Genomic DNA, 18,389 nt, shown 5'->3' with positions numbered 1-18,389 from the left:
TCCCATGGGGATCTGAATAATCCTTCATCTAGGGAATGAGCTGCTGTTTCTACCTTAGGCATCTGATTGAATAGGGACAATTCATCTTCATTTAAGCAATATACTATGTAAGCTTGTGTTTAATATTCAGAATCTAACAGTTGGGATATGACATCAAGGGAAACCTGTTTCCAGTTTTTGGAAAAAACTCAAAAAACCTGTTTTCCCAGTTCTCCTTTGTCTCTTCCTACCACCTGCTTAATACATCATATGTTGGACCAACATATTTGCTCTCACCACAATTGTAAATTTCTCTATAGTTTTCTATAAGAAAAAAAACTGCTTAAGAAAAAAAACAAAATATAACAATAACATGGAGAATACTTCCTGTTCTCTCCTTTACCTGCTTCAAGATGCTTTGGTTCGGCCTCTTGGTAATCCACATTTCTGTGGGTCTGAGCGGGCAGAACTATGGAAATCACTCTCTGCTTTTATTTATGGCCCATTCTACTGCTTTGAAATTAAGTTGACATCCAGTGTTAGTAGATATTCATTACCTTTCTAAAATGCCATTTAGAAAACTGATTGCTTGGGGACTAGATGGCAAAGAGGGGGACATTTCACACTCAGAGGATCGACTCTGTTAATGAAGTGGTACACTGAGACGTTCTTCTAGGAAGGCTTTTATGGTGTAGACTACATTGACCAGTGAGTGGGGCTGGCCCTCCTGGGCTTCTTTGCATCTTTCTATTTTAAAACAATCTTAATCTTGTTTCAGAGTAAATCTTTTATGTTCTATAAAGTACTATGCATATTGACAACTAGACATTAAATAATGAACCCCATTTAAACATTTCATAAAAGTAAAACAATTTGAGGGGTTTATTTATGCTAGAATTTAAAAAATCACAACAGATCAAAAGAAGAAATAATGCAGCAGGAGAGGAGAAAAGAGAAACAAGCCTTGCTTCATAAAGAATATCCCACATATGGATGCCTGTGAGACTCCGAAATCACTCAGTCCTGGAAGTTGTGAACCAAGACTTTTCCAAAGTGCTTTTCTTTCCCCCAAAGAAGTCATAACAGGAATATATATAGATCTATAATGCCTTTCTGTTGGGGAAATGAAAGTACTTTCAAAACAATCTCATAACACTCTGATGGAAGAAATGATGGCAGGTTTTATATTACCCCTATCACACAGGTGATGGAGGCCCTGATAAATGGAGTTGGTGGCAAAGTCACAAATAGATGCCAGGCTTTCTGATGTACAGCTAGGACTTCAGTAGTTAAATGAAAAATATGTTCCCTGTTTGCTCAGCCCTTCCTCATCTGTCAGAAGGAACATTCCACATCAGGATTAACCCCCATTCATTCCCACACAAGAAATGGAGATCCTACCCTAAATTTCAAATTTGCAAAACAATGTCACAAGAATAAGTGCTCAGATCAAAACCAAAAAAATTTACTTGGACAGTTAAACGCAGAGATGCACAAAGTAATATGTTGGTTGCCAGCGGCTGGAAGGAGAGGGAGGCAGAGTTGCTGTTCAGTGAACATAAAGTTTGAATTATAGAAAATGAGAGAAGTCTAGAGAGCTGCTGTACAGCACCATGCCCTTAGTAACAGAAATATACCAAACACTTAATTTTTTTGTTAACAGAACTCATGTTGTTATGTGGTTGCTTTTTTGGCACAATGAAAAAATTTGATTTGGAGTATACCCATGCCCCAGTCACTGTGTTGTGATCATCAGCTGACATGCCACAACTTTTGGTTCATCAAAATTGGGGACCGTACGTCTCTTTTGAGACCTGATAGCTATAAATGATCTCCCCCATGCATTTTCATGGTCTCTAAAGCTATTACCACCTCAACAACTCTGTGGATTTGTTTTTTTGTTTGTGCTTAAAAACTCAATATGTTAGGAAGACTATTGGCTTGACACCACACTTGGATTAAATCCCAACCCTACCTGACTGTGTGATTTTGAGGAAAAACTACGGAATTTCTCAGCCCAGCTTTCTTTATCTGTAAAATGAGAACTATACCCTTGAATTGGGATTATCAAGGGGGATTGAATATATAATGTACATAGAACCTTTTAGCTCAAGAGCCTGGAATGGAAATTATGTTCAGTATATGACCACTTTTTGTGAACTACTGAGAGCAGCCCTCCTGGAGTTGTTGCTCAGGCCAACATCTACCTGCTGGCTGAAAACACACTGCCAGGAGCTCACTGGTGCTATGAATCCAGGTCTGGAGCTCTACAAAGTCTAAATTCTTCTGGTTCTGCCTGTTAGCCAAATCTTTTGACACTCTTGCATCGTGATGGTCCCCCATGGTGTGAATCTGTCTTCCTAAGATAGAATGCTAAACCCCCTCATTTCTCAGTTTCCTTTGCCTCTGGGATAGTCATCTGACTTAGTTCTGCTAATCAGATGCACATGCAGGGAGCTAGAGAAGCAATTGCGTGCAGAGGCAGAAGGGGTGCAGGGCCTCCATTCTGCAGGCACAGATGGAGGAGAAGCAGCATGGTTCTGGAGTGATCAACAGCAGCTTCTCCCTGTTTTGCCAGCCCTGCATTGAGGTTTGGGGCCTGTTTCTGCAAACTTACTCCAGAGCCTCTGTCTTTGGTTCTTCCAAAGCCCCCAACTTTCATGATGCTAAATATCCTAGCATTTCATTTATTTTCTTTTCTGCCACAAGCCTTTCCATGGATTTTATGATGTGCTAAGTGTAAACAAACAAACAATCACTGTAATATCCCCATATCTGTGTGGATTTTATATAAGAATCAGACTTTCTACAAATAAAGGGCGTAACCCTATTGAAGGTCAATGTTAGCGGCTTCTTGGTAGGGAGTTCTTACAGCTTTAGTCTCAAGAGCTCCAGGATCCTACCCTATTCTAAACCGCCTGCAAGACACATTTAGAAGGCTGTTTAAAGAGACAAATATTGTCCCCAAAAGGGCTTTGACACCTTTCCTCCTGCTCTTCAAATGGACTCTGGAAGCTAGGCCAGTGCTTAGCTGTGGATTTCTGCATCTGCCTCTGTCAGTTACTGGATGAAGATTCTATGATGATAATTAAGATAGTCCTCAATTTGAATACGGGGAAGGCCAGTTCAGGTACCCTCTCCACTGATGCTTAGGTTCTTAGCTGGAGACATCCTGGTGGATTACTGTGAATTTCCCTAGTGCTAGTTTTCTGGATAGCCCCATAATGACTCCCTCAATCAAGATATCTCTGTCCTTCCCCCATCTTGACCATCCTGTACCCTCAGGTTTTCCTTCCCACTCCCTTTCTCCCTTCACCCTCCCCTCCCATCCTCCTTCCCCCACCATGCTCCCAATTTTTTTCATGAGATCTTGTCTATTTCCCCTTACCAGGGGAACCATGTACATCTCTCTTAGGGTTCTCCTTGTTACCTACTTTCTCTGCGATCATGGTTTGAGGATATCCACAGAAACAGCTGACCTGAGCTATTGGAAACTCACTGTCTCTGGACTGACAGCAGGGGAAACTGCATAGGACCAAACTAGGCCCTCTGAATGTGGGTGACAGTAGTGTGGCTTGGGCAGTCTGGGACCAGGATTTATCCCTAGTGCTTAAACTGGCTTTTTGGAGCCCATTCTCTTTGGAGGGATACCTTGCTCACCTAGATACAGGGGAAAGGGCCTTGCTCCTGCCTCAAAGTAAGGTGCCAGAGTTTGTCGACTCCCCATCTCCCCATGGGGAGCCTTACCCTCTCCGAGGAGTGGTTGGGGGTGGGGTGGGAGGGAGGAGGGGGAAGAAGGAGGAGGATGAAGATGAAAGGGAGTGGGAACTGGGATTAGTATGTAAAATGAGAAAATATTATTTTTAAATGAAAATGATAATAATAAAAAGAGGCAAACGGCGAAAGGAAACTTCCACAATAGCATGTTGAACTGGAGTTTACTGAAGAAACACCAGTTTCCCTGCATCACCCTCAACATGTAGGAAAGTCTTATGCCGATTGACCTAACAATTTGGATAAACATAAATTTTCAGTAAAGCTGTTCAGTGTCACATGGCAGCAACAACATGAATGCACTCAAGTATTTATCATGAACTATATATATCATGTGCCAGGCATTGTACTGAAGCTTAGCACACGTGTGATGCTGGATAAGTAGGATCCTCTATTGGTTATCCCTCAAGACTCTCACCACTGAGTGGGGAGACAGACAATTCCAACATCATGTTATACTAGGATCTGCTTCTCCCAGGACTGGGAAAAGTCTTTTTGTTTGCCAATAGACTGTCCTTCTTAATATTCTGCCCTCCAGGAAGAAGGGTCCCGTCTCAGACCTGACATACTGTTTCCTAACATTTGTATAGACTCAGCGCCTGGACTGAGGCCAGCAATGCACTGTAACTTTAGCAACACAATACACTTTCAATTTCATATACAGAGCTTATTCCCAACTAGAGAGGTAACCAGTGGATTTGGGTCAGGACACCCACATTTCTTAGGATTCCTTGTTTATTAGTGGCAGAAATTTAGCTAATAGGAGGAAGTTCAGTTGGTGTCTGACAGAGTCAGAAGCAAAGATGGCGAAAAGGTCTCAGCAAAGAACTGAGGATGTTGCATCTCTGGATGGAGCTGGCAGCACAGAATACTGTCAGCAAGTTTCACTTGTCACTCCCAGACTAATAAGGCCACGAATGCTCAAGTGGATATAGGCAATTGCTTAAGAATAGATTGGGATGCTGTTATGGCTCCCATATGGTACCACCGCTCCACCAAAGGTTCTTAAGTTTGAAGATTTGGTCTCCAATGCAGTGTTCAGAGGTGGGGCTTTGAGGACATGATGGGGTCACAGAGCCTTTGTTAAGGGTTTAATCTACTGGTGAATTTAAAATTTGGGTAGACAGGATGAGCTGAAATTATGGAAAGTAGGACATCACTGGGGAAAGTTCCAGTTACTCTCTCTGGGCTTCCCAGTATCCCTGAGCTTCAAATTTTGCTTTGCAACAGTCTCTTGCTTCAAATTTTGCTTTGCAACAGTCTCTTGCATCCATGCTATTCTGCTTCACAACAGGGGCACAGCAACAATGCTAGTCAATCATGGGCAGAATCCTCTGAAATCTTGAGCCAAAATAAACCTTCTTTCTTTATAATTGTTTTTGCTCAGATATTTATCACAGCAACAAAAATTCACAGTAATACATATTCTTACAAAAGAAGGCAGAATGGCCAGGGCACGGTTCCAAAGACATCTATCATTATGTTCATGTTCTGAGGGTGTGGTTCCCATGGCACCTACCATGCACATTCTTCTGCACAGATGTTGGCCAGTATCACTGATACTGCTTTTTCTATGATTATTCCTGTCCCTAGAAAGGCCTCCTGGTGAGGACAAGACAGGAAAATGTCATTGAAAGGAGGGCATGGGCTACAAAGGGAATTTTGCCTTTGACTTATGTATTTTCAACTAATTTTACACTCAACAAAAAGTTCTAAAATACACAGAGTTCCTAATATCCCTAGCCCTGCTTCCTCTAAGGACATAATTATAACCATAAGTACCAAAAATAGGAAACTAAAATTGTCCCGATATTGTCTACTCAAACTTGTATTGGTTAAATACCACTAATGTCACTTTTTTAAAAAAACTGTTCCAGGATCTCCCATTTCTTTCTAGCTTCTGAGCTGGTCTGACAGTTCCTCACACATTTCTTCCTTTCTGTGACCTGGGTACTTTTGAAGTAGTTCTCTATAATACCCTTATTTTGGTTTGCCATGTGTTTTCATGCTGAGTGAGGCTGTGTATATTTGTTATGTGCACTAGAGAGATGATGATGTCTATCCTAGCAAAGGTTTGGGGATTTTACATGTTTTGTGAATGGTGACACTATTTTACATGGTTAATTTGGTGTCTGCTGGCTTTCTCCACTGTGAAGTCACTATCCTTCATTTTGTATTAATGACTATCTTGCTGCACAAAATTAGATCTATGAGAATCCTGTTGTCCTCACACTTCTCCCTGAACAGTTTAATAGATTTTTTTTGAGTCTTGCCATCCATCCCTCCTCTCTACATTATTGCTATATTATTTCTATTCCTTTAATTGCTCTTTTCCCCAGTAAAATTCATTGGAATTATGTTTTAAGAAGTTTCTCTAAATACATTTTAAAAAACTCACAAGAAGCTGCTCTAAATAAATAAGTAAATAAAAACCCCATAGGCATCATGTGTCATAGGCTGACCTTGAACTTGTTACATAGCTAAAAGCATCTTTTGAAGTATAAATTTTCCTGCCTCTACTTCCTGAGCACTGGGATTACAGGCATATACACAGGGCAGGGGATCAAATGTAGATTCTCATACATATTAGGTAAGGACTCAAGTATGTGGGAGACAGTTGTAAAGCTTGGACTATCAGAGGGGGCCCTTGCAATAGGACCACGATACAAACCTGGTACAAGAGCTAGCTTGTTGGAGCCCATCCCCTATGGTGGGATGCCATGCTCAGTCTTAATGCATGGGAGTGGTGCCTGGCCCTGCCCCCAACCTATTGTGCCACACTATGTTAACTCCTCATGGAAGTGCTTACTGTGAGGAGGAGTGGACTGAGGGGAGGTTGTGGGGAGGTGAAAGGGTGGAGGGGGTGGGAGAATTGCAGTTGGAATGCAAAATGAAATAAAAAATGGGAAAAAAAGAAGAACAGTTCTCACTGAACAGTATCTCATGCATTCAGTTACTATGTGGTTAATTATTTAGACTTTGGACTCATAGACATTTATTTTATCCTGTGATTTAAAACCCAACAGCAACATTGTTTGGAGCTCAAATTCTTCCAGGCTTGGCCACAAAGATCTCCTTTAGGCTGGTACCTGCTGCCTTCTGATACCATCTTTCTTTGGGTAGTTCTTAAATTTGGACACCAAGAGTTGTTCCAGGCTCACATCCTATTTCCATTACCTCAGCCCTAAAAGCCAATCACTTCCCATTTAGGGAACTTGTAAATCCTGAAGTCACATCCCAAGCCAAATAAACATCTCTGGTGTGGCACTCAGCATCAGGATTTGGTAAAGATCCTAGGTGAGTCTGCCGTGAAGTTGTAGTGAGAACCAGTGGACCCGATCTTTCTTTTCTTGTGTCTTTAAAACCTTTGGGGAACTTGTGTGTTTCTGCAGATTTGGGTGAGAGACTAGATTCTGGTTCTCTATCATGGTTGTTTGGCAGACTACACTCTCTGAAAGCAAAGAGAGCTAGATCACATATCCTCCAGTAGCAGACACCTTAAAAATCACTCGTGGATTTGCAAATGCCTTGTGCCTTTGAGGAAGCAAATGCTTGCTATGTCACTGCTCCTCGTTTATTTTCTAATTAGTTGGAGTTCGTGGCAGAAGGGTCTTCTTGCTCCACAATGTGGACAAAGTCAAGGAGGTTGATCTAAGAAGTGAAAATGGAAAATGGAAGTGTTTGACTGAAAGCAAACCACCACAAAGAACAAAAAGGAATGGCTACAGGTTTGTTGTTATTGGTTTTTTTTTTTTTTTCCCTTGTCTTATGTTGCCTCAACAGGCAAAGGATCTTGGTTACATCTTTTTGAAACATGGCGAGTGATAATAAAAGAGCATTTTCACTCTGAAAGCATAACAAAAACCCCAGATGTGAGCATTCATCTTGGAAAAACTGATACAAAAGGTGGGAGTCTTCTGTGGGAAGTAGGTCATTATGTTGGACTTCGTTTGAACAGAAGCCTCTAGGGATGCTGTCTTCAGCTTCTTTTTTTCTTTTCTTTTCTGCATTAGCTCAGTTTTCCCAGCTGTTTTTAGCTTGTGCATACTCCATTCCAGCTGCTGGTTTTCAGGAGAGTAACACAAGGTGCAGAGAGACCCAATTACAGTTAGTTACATTTATCTGGCTTCTATGGAGCCATGCAGTTTGCCCCTTACAGCACCTCTTTGATTTTCCAAATGAAGGTCACCTGTAGCATTCCTTCAGCTTTCAGATACCCAGTGTTCATTCACTGGATGGCTTCGGTCAGTCCTATGAAGATGCAAAATCCCATATCTTTGGGTGGGAATAAGCATCACTAATTCCCTGGTGGTCTTTGGCACACACTCTACCTCTAACACACATCTAAATGCAATAGTTAAGATTACAGACAGTTGGTTGATCAAACGTATGTTTTCATTAGCTAACAGAGCTCGGGTTCCCACCCTGCTTGCCTTCTAGGTGAGTGACTCTGATGGCTATAATACATGTTACCCTTCCTCCCAGGCTTTATCCAGCATGATTTAGAAATTATTTGATTTGTCGTCTGGAACTTGGTACTGTAACCCTTCCTTCCTTAGAGCCTCAGACACAAAATAAAGGAGATGCCCCCCCCACCCCCCCACGGATGGTTGTAAAGACACTGTGCTATTTGTGAAGCCTCAACAGATGCCTTCTGGTCAGTGCTCACTATATCTCAGTACTGCACACTCTTGGTCCTGATGGAGAAGGCAAAGCGGAGCATCAACAGCATGTATAAAGCTAACCCAGCAAAGGTAGCTAATCCATCATCTTTCATAAGACAAGCCGATAGTTAACAGTTCCAGTGCATTAAGTAGTTAGGAACATATTAACTGTGATTTTGAAAAAAAAAAAAAAAGGTTCATTCTGAGTTTATGATGATCTCATTTTATAGAAGAAAGAAAAAGAACTGATTTCTGTTTTTATTGAGCCCTAAACTTAATGCATGGAAGAAAGGCCACAGTGCTGGGAATCGATGAAGTGGGTGATGACTGGTACTAGAACATCACTCACCTGCCAGTCAGAGTCGACATTCTCACCTGGCCCTGTCCATGCAGCAGAGACAAGCAGAGGCCATGCAGGTCCATAGGCCATGGCTTCATCAACTTGGGTGCATGACACAGAAATCTGAGGCAAGTGCTCAACCACACAACAAAGGACATACATCTGGTATGCTGGCTGCTCTGTCCCTCTTCTCTTGTGGCTGCTCTGTTTCTTCACTTGAAGATGTATTATTGCCTCACAGGAGTCATAACGATGTCTTTAACCACCCCCCTTATACCTGCAATGAGAATGCAGAGGTGGGGGTTGGGGGCACTGCTGTCCCTCTCACCTCAGACCTCAAAGTCCCCAACATATTGGGGGCATTTTTGAAACATTCTCTAGGAGGGGACACCCTGGGGACACGGGAGAAGGGATTTATACTTCAGTAAGACAGGAGAATTGAATTGCAGGATTTAGATGGGTAAATTGACCTGGGCCCAGTGGTTTAGCCAATCCCAGGATGTGCTGGTGTGTCTACTTGGGGTTATTTCAGGGGGTTATTCTGACTTTCTGGCCATCTTCTATTTCCAGTCCTGCTTTGAGTTTCCCTGTTCTGATCTGGAAGCTCTTAGCCTCAAATTCAGTCATGGTTCTCAGGCAGACACTGACAAGTGTGGTGACCAAGCATACTTGGAAACCAGAAGTTTTAAAGGAGAGTGTGAAACCCACTTAGTGAATCACTACTAGCATACTTAATTTTTCAGAAAAAAATACAAATTTCAGGCTGTATCATCTACAAAAAGAGGATCAAATCATGAACCATTATTTGCGTCTGTGTGTATATGTGTGTGCTGTGATTTGCCATGTAAAATGTATTTCTTATTTGGGATCAGTGTTTGAAATGTTTAATAAATACTATTTAGTTCTTGACTTTGAATAGCACAGGTTAAGAGCATGAATACTGTTTGATTTTGAATCTTGGCCCTAACACTTGCTAGCTGTGTGACATTAGGCAAACTGCTTGACTTCTCTGTTTTAGATTCCAGTATTTCACATATGTGAAAGGAGATCAAAAAATTGTAGATACCTTACTGGATCAACATGAGGATTATAATCGCTTTTCCACAGTGCTTAAAACCTTGCCTGGCATAGTGCCTTATGTTTGTGGGCCAAAAAAAAAAAAAAAAAAAAAAAAGTGACCAAAGGGATTTTCTTTTTGCATTATAAACCAAGGCAACAGTATTCTTTTTCTATGGCTATTTATATCTCGTATGCACATATGTGCATCCTTGATTCAAAAACTCTCTGTTCTGAGTGGTATTCTCCAAATAGACCTCAGGGTACCAACCACAGCACCACTGCTCACTTGCTGTGTGACCTTTGACCAGCTCTTTGGCTTTACAGACTCTGAGTCTTCATCCCTGCAATGTTACTAACAGAATGTGTCCCATTGGGTGTCTACCAGGACCCCACCAGGCCATTCGCAGGAAAAGCTCAGCCTCTAGGAACTGCTGTTTTTGCTGTTAGTATCCAAATCATGTCCTTGCCGTACCCTTCCCCCGAACTGAGAGGCAATCCTTCCTCTTTGATGTGAATGGCTTGCTTAAATCTTTATTTCAGTCCCCTGTGCTGAATCAACCACATAGGGGCTCTGATAAAGGCCAGTGCTCTAAGGAAGGAAGTCATTGTGAGGCCCAGGGGATGGAATCAGACCGCCCCACTGTGCGCTCCTCAGCCTCTCCATTACCACTTAGCTAAGTCTCTTGAATGTCCTTTTACCTCAGCGGGATTTCCCATCCCCTTGGATCATTCTGAAGTGTCACAATGCAACTCTGACAGCCATCTAAAGCCAGAGGGTCACATCCTACTGCTTCCCCCTTTAGAGGCAGTACCAAAGTGTTCAGGACAAAGCCTCTATCCAGACTAGATAGGTAGCCCCCACCCCACTTTTCATTATCACTTGTAAATACTTCGGTAGCATAAAAGGGCTCATTAGCCAACGGGACTTTCAACCCCAGTCCTTTTCTTAAGCACCCTTGGCAAACCTGTTGTGACAGAAATGTAAAATTCTGGAGGACTCCTGGGCTTGAGGATCTGCAATGGCTTCGCTGTAATTCTCCCTCTCTTCTCCCACAGCACACTGTAACACTTACCAGAGCTTTTAAACATGAATAATGGGGCGATATTATGCAGTATCAATCTCTCCCCCGACCACAAGCTCCTCAAGGGCAGGGGACCTGCCGTATTCATCTTTGTATCCCCTGCAACCAACTGGCACATATCTCAATCAACGTCGGCAGAATGGAAGCTGGCTGAATTTATACCCCGGGTCACAGTGTGGAGCTCAGACGGCTCGGGAGCTGAACGCAAGTAGGAATCATTTATTTCTCACTACCTAACTCCGTACTGGCTTCCCAGGGATTCAACACACCGCAAGGGTTAAGGTGTGGTGGTGGTGCCTTTGGTGGAAGATCTTTCTTCTTGTTCTTAGAGGGGAGGAGAATGAATCCAGGTCTGGTTGTTGCTATACAGAGCTAGAAAAAAAAAAAAAAAAAACGGTCAGAAGGAATGTGTCTCTTTACCCAGAAGCAGAACCTCAGAGAGATGCTAGGGCCCTTCTTATCCAGCTAGGTCCTAAACACCAGGCATCTGCTGTTTTCTTCCTTTGCTACAGGCGCGTGTCTTTGACTTTACTTTAGTTTCTAAGTAGAAATACAGAGAATCATCTTTGGAGACCTTGCTTGTGTTCCAGCCAAGCACTCTGCTGACTATTTTGCTCTAGTCTTACTGCCAGACACCATCGACGTTGGTTTCCCTTTACAGCTGAAGAAATTGAGGCCCAAGAAGTTTAACCAGAGAGGGGGGTTGGAGATGAGCTTCGTTCGGATTCTCTCGCTCCATCACTGATTTCACTCTCTGCACACTGATGGAAGTGTGAGTGCGTGCGTGACTGGCCGTGCGCTTCCGTTTCTTCGCGAAGCCTCCTCCAGCTTAGTTTACCCCGATTCCACTTTTTGGAGATAAAGTCGGTTCTCCAAGGTTTGACCTCACTCGGCCATCTCCCTCCGGCGTCCCAAGGACGGACGGCCACTCCCCCGCCCAATTCGAATTCCCAGCCCGGGTTGAGTCTGCAGGCTCCGAGCTCGCCCCACCGGGTCGCGAGCGGTGGGGCTGCCCCGCACACCCAGAGCTCCCGTGGGCTCGCTGGCCCGTGCCTGGCCCCACCTCCCCTACCTGACGCCCACGCGGCCAGCGGCTCCGTAGCCTCCGCCCACCGGCGCGCCTGCGTTGCCATTGGCTCCGCGGGCTGCCCGTCTCCTCCGCTCCGTCCCGGAGGCAGGTTTAGCTGGAGAAGCCGCAGTCCCGGCGGCTCGGGCGCAGCGCGGAGCGCCGATCGTGGCGGGCATGGCCCCGCGCGCGGGACTCCCTGGCAGCAGCCGAGCCACGGCGGCCGTGAACTTGGCGACGCGCTCTTGCGGCCCGGTCTCGGTCATGTAGTCGCCGGCGGTGCTCCCAGCAGCCCGGGAGCCGCAGCGTGATCCAGACGCAGCCGAGCAGCCCGGGCTTCCCCGGGAGACGCCGAGTGCCCCGCCACCCATCGGGCGGCACTTTGGGCTGGAGAGGGTCATGGGGGAGAAAGTTTCTGAGGCGCCCGAGCCGGTGCCCCGCAGCTGCAGCGGCCACGGCTCCCGGACCCTAGTCCCTCCGGCGGCAGCCGTGTCCTCGAAGGGAGCGTCCTCGGCGGAGTCGTCCTCGGGCTCGGAAACTCTGTCGGAGGAAGGGGAGCCCGGCCGCTTCTCCTGCAGGTCTCAGCCGCCGCGGCCGCCGGGCGGCGCCCTGGGAACTCGGCTGCCCGCCGTGTGGGCTCCCGCGCGCGTGGCGCTGGAGCGTGGAGTTCCTGCTCTGCCGCTGCCGCCCCCCGGAGGAGCGGTACTGCCGCCGGTACCCAGGGTCAGCAGTGCATCCCAGGAGGAGCAGGACGAGGAGGTGGGCCCCGCCGGTCCCATCCTGAACCCTCTAGGTCTCCTTGCAGGGACCCCTTAGATCCCGTTGCGTGCGCGCCGGTGTCTTGGAGAGGGGAGGGAACTAAAGGCGTTCGGCCACCATCCTGGGATAGTGACTGGGATAGTGACGGTCAGGAGACTTTGGGTCCTTGACTTCTTGTGGTTGTCCTCGCGCGCTTTTCTACATGGGCTACCCGATGGTGTGCTTTGGAAATGTCACAGAACCAATCCCTTCCTATCTGTATCTGCTTGGGTTGTCAGCATCAGGATGTGATCTGAAAGCTTGGCTTGTCCCTACAACTCAGATCCGATTCCTAAAAGTGGGAGTCGCTGACTAACTACTGAAGTGTAGGGTGGAGCGGGATACCCGAGCGTAGGATTCGGATGGCAGTGATGGCTACGGATTGCACTTCTGGGGTGTCAGAGACTAGGGTTCCCTGGGGCAGTCCCTGGATGGTTTGTGGATCCTCGGGCAGAGGAAGATTCCCCAAGTTAAACGCTGTCACCATACCGGGAAGGATGCATCTTACCTTCCTCAGAGGACTTTGTCCAACCTCATTTCCTGGAAGGCTGTGCATCCAAAACTTGTGGTTTGCTTCCTGACACACTGAGTTTCATGATCCCCTAGGTTGCTTTTCCTAATTGCTTTGGAAGACAGGGAAGGAAGATTGTTCACGTCTTAAAGATTGTTTGCTTTGGACAGAGCCATAAATAAAACATAACCCTAGCATAGTCTCCTTGTGAAATTAATTCCACAGTGCCTGCCTGGTATTTTCCCCGTCTCTGCTGGTGTTAGCACTAGTGAACAATTGCCTTTGTCCCTGGAAGAAGTAAACAGAGCCCAGGGTCCTGGTACTAGCCCCCTGGGTGCCCAGCCTGGAAGCAGGGACTGGATCTGGCACAAGGCCAGCAGAGGCAAGTCCCAGCCTGGGCTGGTGATTGGCCAGTACTTTGGTGGCAAACATGATCCATTCCTGGATGCCTGTGGGACTGCACAGATCTTAGGCAGGTGTCCGGTATTCTGCTTTCTAGAACTCTTCTGCGCCTTAGTTGTAAGATCTGGACTCATTTCATTCTTTACAAGTTCAGTTCTGTAGTCAAAAGTGGAGAATTTCAAGGCAAAGTTCACTCCAACACGAATGCTGTTTCTGACTTGGAATTTTGGATAGCTCTAAATTCTAGATTTAGATTAGTCATTCCAGGAGTTTGTTGAGTGACACACCCACCCTAGATTCTGGCAGAGAGCAGAGCTTCCTCATGGGTGCATCTCTCTTTGATGGAGCATGTTGGCTCTGGGTAACTGGCTATCCTAACTTAATCATTCTGTTTAGCTAATATGGGATGCACAAGATGTGGGGAGTGGGGTGGGTAACTTCTCAGTTTTGATCTTGATTGTATAGTTGATTTATCGACTCCCCTCAGGGTGACAGTGTTTTACTTTCTCCAAAGTGGCTATAATGATATTTTATTTCCCAGAAAGATTGGTTGAGTGGAACATATATTGTGCTTCAGAGTAGGATGGCTGAATGATTTTGGTCACTGTTGGGAAAGTTCAGAATTGGACCTAAACAGACAGTGCTGCAATTTGGGGCACGACTTAGCCTAATTGGATGATGGAGTGAAGCCTTGACTTTCCCTCAGAATTTTGAAACAAAACCCAAGTTATGTGGCTCTCCCACCTCAGCAGTAGAGAAGTGATAAAACTTGATGAGGGGTCTGAAAATTCATGTATACTCACTGGTGCTGATGAGGTATACTCGGTGGAATTGTGGCTTTGGGAAATTAACAAAAACTCTTTTGCCCCTTTCCTTAAGGAAAAAACCACATTTTAAATTACTGTTCTAGAAGGTTCAGGAATGCCAACTAAAAACACCCCCTTTCATGGAAATCCCTGGGTTTGACTTCTGGTTCTGTCACCTTGAGGAAGTCTGTGCTTATGGACCATAGGAGTTCTGTCAGCCTCAGTTTTCTTACCTCTTAAATGGAGGTGACAGCAATAGCACTCTTGAGATGCTTTATACATGCTGTATACATCATCTGATTTACTCTCAGCATAGTTGATTATTGAGTTCCAAGTAAATATCAGTGAACAGTAACTTTTAAGTTATTGCTTATAAAATTTTTTTGAATTGAACTTCAAAGTTGGGCTGACTTATTTCATTAATGCATAATTTATGTACTGTCTAATGTGAGAGAATCCAAGGTTTTATTCCCATTTAAGAAGGATTTATTATTGTAATGATGTGCACGCCGTGTGCACATGAGTGCAAGTGCTGCTGGAGTCCAGAAGAGGGCTTTGGATGTTGGATCCCCTGGAGTTGGTGTTAAAGCAGCTGTAAACCACCAGATGTGCTAGGAACTGACCTCTGACCCTGTTGTTCTGAATGGCTGAGCCATTTCTGCAGCTCTTGGCTTATTCCCCCTTTACTGTTATAAGTGTGCTTGTGGGGATTCTTTCTGTTTATTTCAGGCTGTGTTGTGACAAAGCACCTGGGGATAGCTTTAGTTATACTGTAGCAAGGCCCAGGCTATAAAGCATTAAAAGGCTTAAGAGCCACTCATAGAATTGAAAGGCATTCATTTCAATTTAAAGATTGCTGTGTGGCTTAGGAGATTAATTTTTTTCCAAAGTTTTTTTTGATACCAACTTACTGTATTTGTTTTTAAAATGCAAGGAAATTCTGGTTGGTTCCTAGCATATTCCTATAGTGCTGCTTTTTGACAACCTTGTTAAAGATGTTTTGAATATATCTAGTAAGGGTCACAGTACTTTATCTATCTCATAGTTCTAGCTTCCTACTAATACATGCGTATTAGTCTCAGGTGCTTCAGTCAGACCTCCGGGCTTTGATGTCTTAAAAATTAGTTGAACATTGGCATTGATAGATATCTAAAATTTTAATTTCCTTTTATTATCCTGTGCTGTGGGGATAAAAATCTACAGTGTTATATGTGCTGGGCAAGCACTTACCACTGAGCTGCAAACCCAACCATTTTTAAACTTAATATTAAACACATGAGAGTCAGAGCAGACTCTCTGTTTTGTTAAAAAGCAAGCAAGCAAACAAACCCATCTCTGCCTTGTGTCTTGGCTGCAAGCCTGTGGATGTGGGGTTCTCTATGTTGAGGGGTTGCACACTGCATTTCTGATGGGCAATTTAGGTTGGAGGACTGGACCCCCATTTATGCAATTTGCCTCTAAGATAGTAGTTTTCAGCCTGTATGTCCTGCTCCCTTGGGGGGTGTCGAAGAACCCTTTCTTAGGGGTCACCTAGGACCATCTGCACATCAGATAGTTACATTATGATTCATAACAATAGGAAAATCAGTTATGAAGTAGCAACGGAAATAATTTTGTGGTTGGGGATCACCACAACATGAGGCACTGTATTAAAGGGCCACAGCATTAGGAAGGTTGAGAATCATGGCTCAAAAAGAAAAAAAGCAAAAGCACAAAAGGGGTTGGGGATTTAGCTCAGTGGTAGAGTGCTCACCCAGGAACAGACCTTGGCTTCTGTCCTCAGCTGGGATGTGGGTGGGAAGTGGGCGAGAAGGACCACAAGGCTCTAAGACATTCTATCTTGTATTTTTCCCAAAGTGTCTTATGATACCAATGAGGTACCATTTGGTAGCTGTTGGTGGTGAACTTGCTGACAGCAGGAATTAAACCCTGGATGCTTAGCATCGGCCTCTAATAAATGAGCGAGAACTTAGTAAACATACGTTGAATGACACCTCTGAAACTAGTGGTCTGTTTGATTGAAGGGTGACCAAGCATGTTGTCCATTTATATTGTCTGTTGTGAATTCCAATGCACCAATCTTGTGCCTCCTCTCCCACTAAAACAAACAAACAAACACCTTGTGGCTCACAGGAGAGATATTAGGTATTAGAACTTTTTTAACATTTTAAATAGATATTAACAAAGTCAAATCAGGCACACCTGCTTTTCAGACTGTATTAGAATTTGAAGCTTCCAGAGCCACCCAGAATGGCCAAAGAGGGCTTTGTAGTTGAAGAGCTTGCCAGCCTACTTCCTGTCAGCTGGTTGTATTCTGCTGTACCAAGGGACTTACTTTATTGAAAGAAGTTGAGAAGGTGTCCCTTATTAACTGGAAGCACAAAACTGTTATATTAAATGGTGTCTGAATGTGAGGATGGCCTTTAACATCATTTGGGGAAGTGTTTGTGTTTTGGGGTTCCCCACATGACAATAATATAATAGATGGGTTTCAGATTTTTATTGGTTATGAGAATAAACAGCAAAAAGAAATCATGAATCCAGCCATTCCTTTCCATAGACTTTATATTTTATTAATCACGGAAGTTACATAATTTGAAAAGAGAAGTGCATGAATCTTGGCATATTTATTATTTAGTCTACTTTTGACTGTCTTCAGTGCGAGCCATGAGATTAAAACAGCAGTCAGTCTACCAGTATATATGTAATCCTGCCCTGAGGCGTCATCCTGGGCAGAGGTGGGTTTGACATTGCCGAGCTTCTCAGGAGCTGAGGGAGCTAGACATAGGCACATGGTTATTAATTAACTGATGACAAAGGTGACAACCGAGGCAGCAGGCTGTGAGGGGGTATGTGATCGAATTCTGTAAATCCATGAGCCGAAACCTGGAAGATGAGCAGAAGTTAGATGGAAGAGAAGAAAGGAAAGAACCAGAGTGAGGCAGGTTCTGAAGGCGGCAAAGCTAGACAGCTCCTGCAGGGACTGTGGGCCTCTGCTTGGCATGGAGGAAAGATGAGCATGGAACAGATGACTGAGAGTGACAACACCACTGAGTAGGACAGGGCCCTGTGGACTTCATGCTAAGGGCATTGGGAGCCATTGGAGGATTTGAAGCAGGGGAGTGTGGCCCCGATGAGATTTGTATTTGAAGGAAGTCAGGCATCTGGAAGCCCATGTGTTGAGAACTGAAGGTGCAGCCTCTTTACATGTTCCTGAGTTGGAACTGACAGTCTGAGGGAGAGGCCTGGTAATGAATAGTGTATGAATGAGATGGGGAGGGGAAAAGATAATTCAGAGACTTCCAGTAAATACTTATGAAAGATGGTCAGCAAGTAGTTTAGATCCACTCCAGAGGATAGGGTGTGATTGTTCCCTGTGTTTTGAGAGGAAAACTTTTAGAGGAAGGACTTACCAGTGCTCATTTCCACAGTAAAGTATAGGGACAGATTTACCTGAGGAGAACCTGGGGGGGGGGGTGTTCTCTGAGATTGTGCCCCTGTGGACAGGAATCTGGTGTTAGCGTGCCAACATATGTATGCTACCAGTGTTTGGCTTGTTGGGGTGGATTATTTTCCTATTGAGGGAAGGCCCAGCTTTTTCCTTTGCCACATCTGGTAACGCAGGACCTGGACAATATTTACACCTTGCTAATATTTCCAAGCAGGTGGGAATCTATTTGTTGGTTCAGATTTAGTGGGCACAGAGGGTGAGTCCAGTGGGTTTTGTTTTCTTTCATTTGTTCTTGTTTTTTAGGCGGGAGGGTATGGAGGTGGGGGTACAGATACGAAAAACTGGAGAAGTCATAGGAAGGAACCATACATGTGGCCCCGACTAGGAGAGACCTGAGCAAAGGTGACAGTATGCTCTCAGTAAAGAAGATTGTGTTTTTAGATAAAAGACACCCCTG

At 44.6% G+C, this 18,389-nt stretch overlaps 1 protein-coding gene across 6 annotated transcripts in view; it reads left to right on the top strand.

Moving 5' to 3' along the window:
* The window catches only part of Mast4 (microtubule associated serine/threonine kinase family member 4), a 594,674-nt gene that overhangs the window by 19,705 nt on the left and 556,580 nt on the right, over positions 1 to 18,389 (top strand). For 3 of the 6 annotated variants that reach the window (XM_027401573.2, XM_035440537.1, XM_035440536.1), the window contains exon 1: positions 12,082 to 12,723. The exons of 1 other annotated variant lie outside the window; for it this stretch is intronic. In XM_027401573.2, coding sequence (XP_027257374.1) covers positions 12,364 to 12,723 — 360 coding nt within the window. In that variant the 5' untranslated portion in view covers positions 12,082 to 12,363. Of the gene's footprint in view, positions 1 to 7,342; positions 7,482 to 10,872; positions 11,107 to 12,081; positions 12,724 to 18,389 lie in introns of those variants that run through there. 2 more of the 6 variants (XM_035440539.1, XM_035440540.1) reach the window with 2 other exon arrangements.

Source organism: Cricetulus griseus, chromosome 2 (genome assembly GCF_003668045.3).
Source record: "Cricetulus griseus strain 17A/GY chromosome 2, alternate assembly CriGri-PICRH-1.0, whole genome shotgun sequence".
NCBI lineage: Eukaryota > Metazoa > Chordata > Mammalia > Rodentia > Cricetidae > Cricetulus > Cricetulus griseus.
This window is presented reverse-complemented; position numbering and strand designations above follow the sequence as displayed.